The sequence below is a fragment of the Vombatus ursinus genome, unplaced genomic scaffold (assembly GCF_900497805.2).
Source record: "Vombatus ursinus unplaced genomic scaffold, bare-nosed wombat genome assembly UNPS02014811.1, whole genome shotgun sequence".
Lineage (NCBI taxonomy): Eukaryota > Metazoa > Chordata > Mammalia > Diprotodontia > Vombatidae > Vombatus > Vombatus ursinus.
Genome location: NW_020954589.1, coordinates 16,402,462 through 16,412,190, shown reverse-complemented (window position 1 = coordinate 16,412,190; position 9,729 = coordinate 16,402,462). Strand labels below are relative to the sequence as shown.

At 35.5% G+C, this 9,729-nt stretch overlaps 1 protein-coding gene across 1 annotated transcript in view; it reads right to left on the bottom strand.

Moving 5' to 3' along the window:
- Window positions 1-9,729, bottom strand: part of DNAH8 (dynein axonemal heavy chain 8) — a 404,075-nt gene that overhangs the window by 323,008 nt on the left and 71,338 nt on the right. The window contains exon 16 of the mRNA XM_027876336.1: window positions 5,732-5,867. Within this exon, the coding sequence (XP_027732137.1) occupies window positions 5,732-5,867 (136 nt within the window). The remainder of the gene's footprint in view (window positions 1-5,731; window positions 5,868-9,729) is intronic.

Here is a 9,729-nt window from a genome sequence, read left to right as displayed (position 1 = left end):
GCAGGGGTGGGGAACCTGTGGCCTCAAGGCCACATGTGGTCCTCTAGGTCCTCAAGTGTGGACCTGTGATTGAATCCAAACTTCACAGAACAAATCCTTTTATTAGAGTCTAGAGTCCTTTTGTTAAGGGGATTTGTTCGGTGAAGTTTGGATTCAGTCAAAGAGTTGCACTTGGCAACCTAGAGAGCCACATGTGGCCTTGAAGCCACAAGTTCCCCACCCCTGAGGACACATTTTAACTTTAACTCAGGCATTCCTGACTCCAGGTCTGGCACTCTGTCCACTGTACCACCTTGCTGTCCCAGGAGTCTGGAAGACCCGAGTTCAAATTCTGCCTTAGAAACTTACTAGCTATGTTACCCCGGGCAGGTAAAAATCCGTCTTGGCCTCAGTTTTCTTACAGGTTGCTGTGAGGATCAAATGAAGTAATGCATACAAAGCAGTTTGCTACATACATGCTAAGCTATTCGCAGGTGTATACAGTGGGAGTCTGACAAAAACACACTGGAAGGTGTCATGATGTTTTCATTTTGGGGATGAAAGGGAGGAAGAGGCAGAAAAGGGATCAGAGAAGTGAGTGATCTCCCCCAAAAGTACCCAAGACTTCTGTTTCATATGAGTCATTGACACAAGAGTTACACACATATGCAAACTGTGCGTTCATCTCTTTTGACCACTGGTCAAGTGGGCCCTAGATACTTATCTTATGTGTTTGTATCATTTGTTATGGACTTTGGATAATAAACATGGAATAAACATGGAACATTTTTTGAGTATTTTTTTCACTCATTCTGTTGGGTTCCTAGTGGTATTTATATAATTTATATAGATTTAATGGTGTAAATACACCTTATCTTTAGATATTAAACCATATTATGTGGCTATAGTGCAATATGGGATTTGGAATAAGGGAAATAATAATGTTCAGCTCCTTCATATGCTGCTGGTTACCATCCACCTGACCTTGAGAAAGTCAGCCACCACTTTTGATGTATGTTTCATCTATAAAACAAGAGGGTTAGGCTAGATGAACAGATTCTTGGCTACTCTAACACTCTTTTCTTTCATGATATCTATCTTCCATTTCTTTAATGGTCTTGAATTTATTTTCCCCTCTATAAATGGCATATGTTATTCCATTTTCTTCTGTTGTTTTAATAGATTTGTAACAACTGTTTACAACTCTTTGACACATTTGGAATTTATTGTAGCATATGGTAGGAATTCAAAATTGTCCCCAAAGCATTTATTAAACGGTGATTCTTTTGCCCACTGTTTGTGTTACATCTGGTTTGTCACATATTACTAATACAGTTTAAATCTATTGCTGCAATATTTATTCTATTGATCAACTTTTTAACCCAAATACCATATGCTTGTGATAACTGTCATTTTGTAATGTTTCAAAACCCAGTAATTACTAGACTATTAGTTTATCAATTTCTATAAAACATCACATAGAGACTTTGGCATTATATATATATATATATGTGTGTGTGTATATATATATATATATATATACATATATATACATATATATGTGTGTGTGTGTGTGTGTGTGTATATATATTAGCTTGGGGAACATTGTCATATTTATGATATTAATGTTCCTGGCCAGGAGCTAGTTATAGTTCTCCATTTATTCATGTTTTCCTTTATTTCTCCCAGTAAAACTTAGAGTTTTCATGGAATAAATCTCATGTCCTAAGTTAAACTAATATCCAAGTTTTTAATATTTTTTGTTATCATTATTGTGAAAAGAATTTATTTTTTCACTGCATTTTCTACATCTACGTCACTAGATTATAGGAATACAATTGATTTTTGTGGATTTACCTCATATTCTTTTACAGCTTAACTAATTTGTTACTACTATTAATTTTTGACTCATTTATTTTGATTTTCTAGGTATACAATCATGTCATATGAAAAAGTGACATTTGTATTTCTTTATTTATGCCTTTTCTAATACTACAGACAGTGTCTCAAAAGTCTGAGTGTACTTTTAAACTACTAAAACTTAGTGCAGTTTAAAAGTACACTGAGACTTTTGGGACATCATGCATACAATCACGGTGTGATGAGGATAAACCTTATCTTATTACTGTTTTTAAAAGTGAATGTGCCTCAATTGAGTACAATGTTGCTTCTTGGTCTTAAATAGTTAACTCTTTATAGATTAAGGAAAAAAATCCTCCACAATTATTCCCTCAAGTCCTTCTCTGATGCCTAGATTCTTAAAGGCTATGCTAAGGAACTGAATTCTCTGGCACATCCTACCAAAGAAGAAGGGTTCAAGTATGAGTCCTGCAATGAATATATGTCTATCTTCTAGGGACCAAGAGAGCTAAATAGGAAGAGGCTCATCACTAGAGTTAGCCAAAAGGCAAAGTTTGGGTTTTTTGTTGTTGTTGTTGTTTCATTTTGTTTTCTGTCATGAAAACTATGCAACTAAGGCATAGGAAGTCTGTAATCTGTTTGGGCAGCTAGGTGGCTCAGTGGATATATTGCTGGGACTGGAGTCAGAAAGACCTAAGGTCAAATTCAGCCTCAGACATTTATTAGGTGTACAACCCTGGGCAAGTCACTTAACCCTGTTTGCCTCAGTTTCTTCATCTGTAAAACGAGCTGAAGAAGGAAAGTACAAACCACTCAAGTGTGTTTTCTAAGAAAATTCCAAATGGGGTTACAAAGAGTCAGACACAACTGAAAACAACTGAACAACAATAAACTGGTTAGTGAAGGGATTCCTCAAATCGATTAAGTCACAAAGTGCTGAAGTGAATTTCACCCAGAACACCTACTGAACTTTATCAAATGCCTTCTTAGCATCTTTCGAAATTATCTATAACTTATTATTTTTATTTCTATTTTCTCTGCCATGGAGATGGACATACTGGAAATGATGGGACAAAAATGACTAACAGAGACCAAGATGAACAAGATCAGAGTAGAAGACCTAGCTGACTCTGATGAATTCAAGTCATCTAGCTCAGACGAATGATACCTGCAGGCCCTGAAAAAGCGGCTGGTGTGACTGTCAAGTCACTTTTGGTGGTATTTTAAAGATCATGGAAAAATGGAGAGGTACCACAAGATCGGAGAAACCAAACATCGCTCCAATTTTTTAAAAAAAGGATAGAGTCTATAAACTATAGACTCTTAACTTTGATTCCTGGGGAAAATTATAAATTATAAATCATTACAGAGAGTTCATGAATATCTAGATAGGAAAGTATTACAAAAAGCCAGCATGCTTCATCAAGGAAAGTTCATCTGAGAATAATCTCATTTCCTTTTTCAACAAGTTACTAAACTAGCAGGAAGGAAGTAGGACGGTTCTATAGATGTAGTTTAGAATTAGTAAAGCTTTTGACACAGTATCTCATGTTACTCTTGTGGAGAAAATACAGTGATGTGAATTAATTAAAATGTAATTTAGATGAATTCAGACCTTGTTGGATGGCCAGATTCAAAGAGTTGCTAATGGTTCAATGTCAATGTGTCAGCACATCTTCCAATGCAGTAATCAAGGGATCTGTGGTTGACCTTGTGCTGTTTTCATTTTAATCAATGATGTAAAGGTCTACACTTTCAACAACTTTTTAAATGATACTAAACTTGAAGTAGTAGCCAATAACACACTGGATGACTCAATCAAGATCTAAAAGCATCAATACCACTGGGCTGCATCTAATAAGATGAAATTCAACAGGGATAAATTTAAAGTCTTGCACTTGGACACAAAAAAAAATCATCTTCACAAATATAAGATGGGGGAAGCAAATTATTCTGAAAAATGTCTGGGAGTTTTACTGCACTGAAATTTCAGTATGTGTAAGCAGTGAGGTGTAGCAGCCAAGAAAGCTAATACAATTTTGGGTGGTATTAAGGGAGGGCAAAAATAGCTTACAGGGGTAAGGGAGGTGATAGTTTCTTTATGCTATGCTGTTGTCATACTTCGTCATTTGTACTGTGTTCAGTTGTTGTGGGTACTATAGTTTAAAAAGAACATTGGTAAGTTGGATAGTGTCCAGAGAAGAGCAACCAGCAGATGAAAAGCCTTTAGTCTCATGTCACATGAAGATCAGCTGAAGAAATTAAGCATGCTCAGCCTGGAGAAAAGAAGACTCGGAAACATTATAGCTTTTTTCAAGTACTTGAAGGGCTGTCATATAGAGGAAGAATTATTTTTTTTTTCTGTTTGACCCAGATAGTGGAACCAAGAGCAGTTAGCAGAACATGCAAAGAGGCCAATTTAGGTTTGACATCAGGAGAGGCATTGGGTTTTCTCCTTGCAGATGTTCAAGCAGATACTGAAAGACAAATTTTCTGCAATGTTATAGTGGGAATTCCTTTTACATATGGACTGATGGACATGGTGGTCCCTTCCAATTCTCAAATTCTATATTCATGTGAAATTATATAATATTATATAATATTTACTATTTTCTCACTATTAACATGATTAATTACAGGAACACTTTTCCTTTGGTTGCAAAAGCCTTTCAGTGTTGATATAAAACTTAGTTATACTGATAATTCTTTTCATATATTCTTAAACTCTATTTCTAAATGGCCAGGCCGAGGGGGTGGAGCCAAGATGGTGGAGTAAAAGCAGTGTCTTGCTTGAGCTCTCTCTCAAACCCCTCCAAATACCTGTAAAAATGCTCTAACCAAATTCTAGAGCAGCAGAACCCACAAAAAGACAGAGTGAAACAAATTTCCAGCCCAAGACAACCTGGATGGTTGATTGGAAAGGTCTATCATGCCAGGTTGGGAGAGGAGCACAGTTCAGCTTGGGCGTGCAGGCAAAGACGGGGCTTCAGGGAACCTGGAACAGGCCTCAGAGAACTGAATCAAGGGGAACTGTGACAGTTTCCAGACTTCTCAACCCACAAATGCCAAAGACAACTTAGAATGTCAGTAGGAAAGGATTTGGCTTAAGGAAGAAATAACACACACACTCAATTGAGTATGGAAATCTATCTTACCCTACAAGAAAATAGGGGGGAAGGGGATAAGACAATGGGGTTGGAGGGGTGGGGGAGATAGAAAGGAGGGCAAATTAGGGGAAGGGGTAATCAGAAGCAAACACTTCTGAGGAGGGACAGAGTCAAAAGAGAGAATAGAATAAACAGGGGGTGGGATAGGATGAAGGGAAATATAGTTAGTTTTTCATAATATGACTACTATGGAAGTGTTTTGCATGACTATACATGTGTAACTTATATCAAATTGTAGAGGCAGGGATTGAAAATTTAAAAAAATATATAGATAACTATGTTTCAATATAGTTAGTTTCCTTTGTAGTCCTATGTATTTAATGTTATGCATTTAAAAACGTTAGCCTTAGAAAAGGGATTTATGGGCTTCACCAGCTTGCCAAAGGGGTGTATAACTCAAAAAGAGTTAATAACCCCTGATTTACACAAATCATGCTAGCCAGCCACACCTGTTCTATACCTGATTTTCATTTAGTTTTCTTGTTTGATTCCTTGGTTCCAGGTCTCACATTTCAATTCCTGGAAATACAAGTTGTAGAGGGGCTAGGGATGTTCAGACATCTGTAATCATAGACGACTGAAATGTTCATTTACTAAATAAGAATTTTGATAAATGCAAACATTAGATTTAATTTAATACAATTTAAATATAACTATGAAATTATTCAAAATCATTGACTTAAATCCAAAAGCTATACTTTTTTTTTACATAACTACATACATACCATATTGTAACTGTGAGATCTCTTTGACCCAGGCTGTATGATAGAGTACTTCAAATTCCACTAAAACATAGGAAATTTTGTTGTATTGTCGAATAACTGCTTTACCCTCTGGACTTGACAAGATGTCTGAATTTTTCTGTTTTGGGAAGTTTTTTGGGGAAAAAAAGAAGAGTCAGTTACTGATTGTTCTTAGAACCTAGTTTTTTTTTAAAATATCAATTCAATTCAGTAAACATTTATTAAGTGCTTACTATGTGCCAGGCACTGTGTTAAGCTCTGGAGATAAAAAAAAAAGAGGCAAAACATAGTTCCTGCCCTCAAGGAACTTACAATATAAGGAGGGGGGTTATATGCAAACAAATATACACTAAGCAAGCTGTATACAGGATAAAGAGAAAAATAATTAGTTGAGTGAAAGACTTGCATTAAGAGAGGTTGGGAAGGACTTCCTATAGAAGGTGAGATTTTAGTTGGGACTTAAAAGAAGCCAGGGAGGTCAGTAGCTGAAGGAGAGGACAGAGAACATTCCAGGCATAGGGGACAACCAGAGAGAATGTCTGGATCTCAGAGATGGAGTGTCTTGTTAGTGGAACAGCCAGGAGGCCAGGGTTACTGGATCAAAAAATACATGTTAGGGAGTAGGGTATTAAGAAGACTAGAAAGGTGGGAAGTGGCTAGGACTTTGAATGCCAGAGTGTTTTGTATTTGATCCTTCAATAGACAATAGAAAGCCACTGAAATTTATTGAGAGAGAGAGAGAGAGAGTGAGTGTGTGTGTGTGTGTGTGTGTGTGAAGGCTACTGCAAAACTGAGGCATGAGATGATGAAGGCTTGCATTAGAGTGGTGGTGTCAAAGGAGAGAAGAAGGCAACAAAATAAAGATCTCAACAATAGGCTCAATTTAAAAATATTATATTTAATAGGAATAAATATAAAGTTCTATACTTGTGCTTTAAAAAATCAACTTCACAAATACCAGCTAGTGGAACAGAGGATAAAAAGGATAAAGATAACAGAGAATAATGCACTGAGTCTGGAGTCAGGAAGACCTGCTGTATGAACCTGGGCAAGTCACTTAAAACCTCTATTTGCGTCAGTTTCCTCAACTGTAAAATGGGGATAATAATAGCATCGATCTCCCAGGGTTGTTGTGATGATCAAATGAGATAATAATTGCAAAGTGCCTGACACATAGTAAGCATATTATGAAGTTAGTTATTATTATTATTAAAATATTATTCATTATTATTATTATCATTATTAAAAATACCAAATAGCAGGAGCAGGGGGAGGGAAGGTTTGATAATGAGTTATCTAAAAAAGATCTAAGGGTTTTAGTGGACTACAAGCTCACTATGAATCAATAGTATGATATGGTGGCTAAAAAAGCTCCATTAAGAGAGTTAGTGTCCAGGATGAGGGAGATGTTAGACCTTTTGTGGGTTGTACCCTTTTCGGATTACATCTAGAGTATTATGTTCAGTTTGGGGTACTATATTTTAGGAAAGATACTAACAAGTTGGACAGCAAGCTGTTTTAGAAGCAAGTAATAAATTATTTTCATGCCATAAGAAATACATGCAGAATACAAAGACATATAAGAAGTCATGCAGAGCAAAGATCAAAATAGCGGTATAAATGCTGACTATAATTATGTAAATTGTAATAAAAACAAAACTTAGAAAATACACTGAAGAGAATAATTTCAGAAAAAAACAGATTATCTCATTACTATTTTGTTAATGTTTATAATTCTTATAAAAGAAATTATAAATGTGGAAGTTTATGATTTCATGTACAATCATTTTTGTTCTTATTTATGAATTTAAATATTTGTATTTATCGTTAGTTAAGATCATTAATTTTTAAAATCTTGAATTTAAACAAGTCTTTATAATTTGAGGCATTTTCCTGAAAATGATCCTATAAGATGACGAAAGTCCTATTATCCCACTTTACAGATGAGGAAACATTTTAGAGAAGTCTCAGAGAAGTTAAGTAGATTGCCCTAGGTCACACAAAGAGGCAAAGCCCAAACTTAAAGTCAGATCTTCTGACTACCAGTGCTTTGCTGGATCACAGTGACCCTACAGTAGAATTCCTTAGGTAGTAATTAAAAGATGATAACTACTATGCTTTCGACTTATAAAGGAACCAAGATTTTTCCTGGCTACTAGAAATTACATGAACATAGCTCCTTCTTCTGTAAAATGAGGTGGTTATATTTATGATCTCTCTGATTTTTTCCAGCTCTAAATCTTTTTACTTGCAGCCAGAATCATTAAGAATATATGTGCTTATATAGTTTTTATAATGATGATCAACTCTTTTGTGAACTCAGTGCAAAAGTAATGCATCAACTGGAAAAATATTAATTGCTCATGAGTAGGCTGAGCCAATATAATAAAAATGATAACTACCTAAATTAATCTATTTATTCAGTGCCATACCAATCAAAAAATGAAAAATTAATTATAGAGCTAGAAAAAATAATAAACAAAATTCATCTGGAAGAACAAAAGGTTAAGGATATCAAGGAAATTGATGAAAAAAAAAGGTGAAGTAAAGAGGCCTAGGCGTACCAGATCTCAAATTGTATTATAAAGCAATAATTATCAAAATGATCTGGTACTGGCTAAGAAATAGAGTGGTGGATCAATGGAACTGATTAGGTACACGTTACATTATAGTAAATGACCACAGTAATCCACTATATATAAATCCAAAGGTCCAAACATTTGGAACAAAAACTCATTATTTGACAAAAACTGCTGAGAAAACTAGAAAATAGTGCAGCAGAAACTAGGTACAGACCAATATCTCACACCACATATCAAGATAAGGTCAAAATGGGTAGGTGATTCACTGAGAAAGAATGGTATCATAAGCTAATAAGGAGAGCATGAAATAGTTTACTGGTCAGATCTATAGATAAGGGAAGAATTTAGGACCAAAGAAAATATAGAGGGAATTACAAAATGTAAAATAGATCAAATTTTGATTATATAAAATTCAAAAGTTTTTGCACAAACAAAACCAATGCAATCAAAATTAAAAGAAAAGCAGAAAACTGGGGGAAATTTTTGCAACAATTACCTCTCATAAGGGCCTCATTTCTCAAATATATAGAGAACTGAGTCAAATTTGTAAAAATACAAGTCATTTCCCAATTGATAAATGGTCAAAGTATATGAAGAGGCAGGTTTCAAATGAAGAAATCAAAGCTATCTATAGTCATATGAGAAAGTGCTCTAAATCACTAACTGAATAGAGAACTGCAAACTAAAACAACTCTGAGGTACCATCTCATACCTATCAGCTTGGCTAATATTACAAAAAAGAAAAGTGATGGATACTGGAGGAGATGTGGGAAAACTGGGGCATTAATGCATTACTGGTAGAACTGTGAACTGATCTATCCATTCTGGAAAGCAATTTTGACTATGCCCAAAGGGCTATTAAACCGTGCATACCCTTTGAACCAGCAATCCCACTGCTAGGTTTGCAAACCAGAGTCATCAAAAAAAGGGAAAAGGACCTATTTGTACAAAAATATTTATAGCAGCTCTTTTTGTGGTGACTAAGAATTGGAAATCAAAGGGATGCCCATCAATTGGGGAATGGTTAAACAAACTATGGCATATAATTGTGATGGAATATTATTGTGCTATAAGAAATGACAAACAGGATGATTTTAGAAAAATCTGGGAGCAGCTAGGTAGCGCAGTGGATAGAACACCGGCCCTGAAGTCAGGAGGACCTGAGTTCACATCCAGTCTCAGATCAAACACTTGACACTTATTAGCTGTGTGACCCTGGGCAAGTCACTTAACCCCAATCGCCTAAAAGTTAAAACAACAACAACAACAACAACAACAAAACAACAACAAAAAACACAGAAAAACCTGGGAAGACTTACATGTACTGATGCAAAGTGGGTGAGCAGAACAAGAACAACGTTGTACACAGTAACAGTAATACTGTATGATGAAGACCTA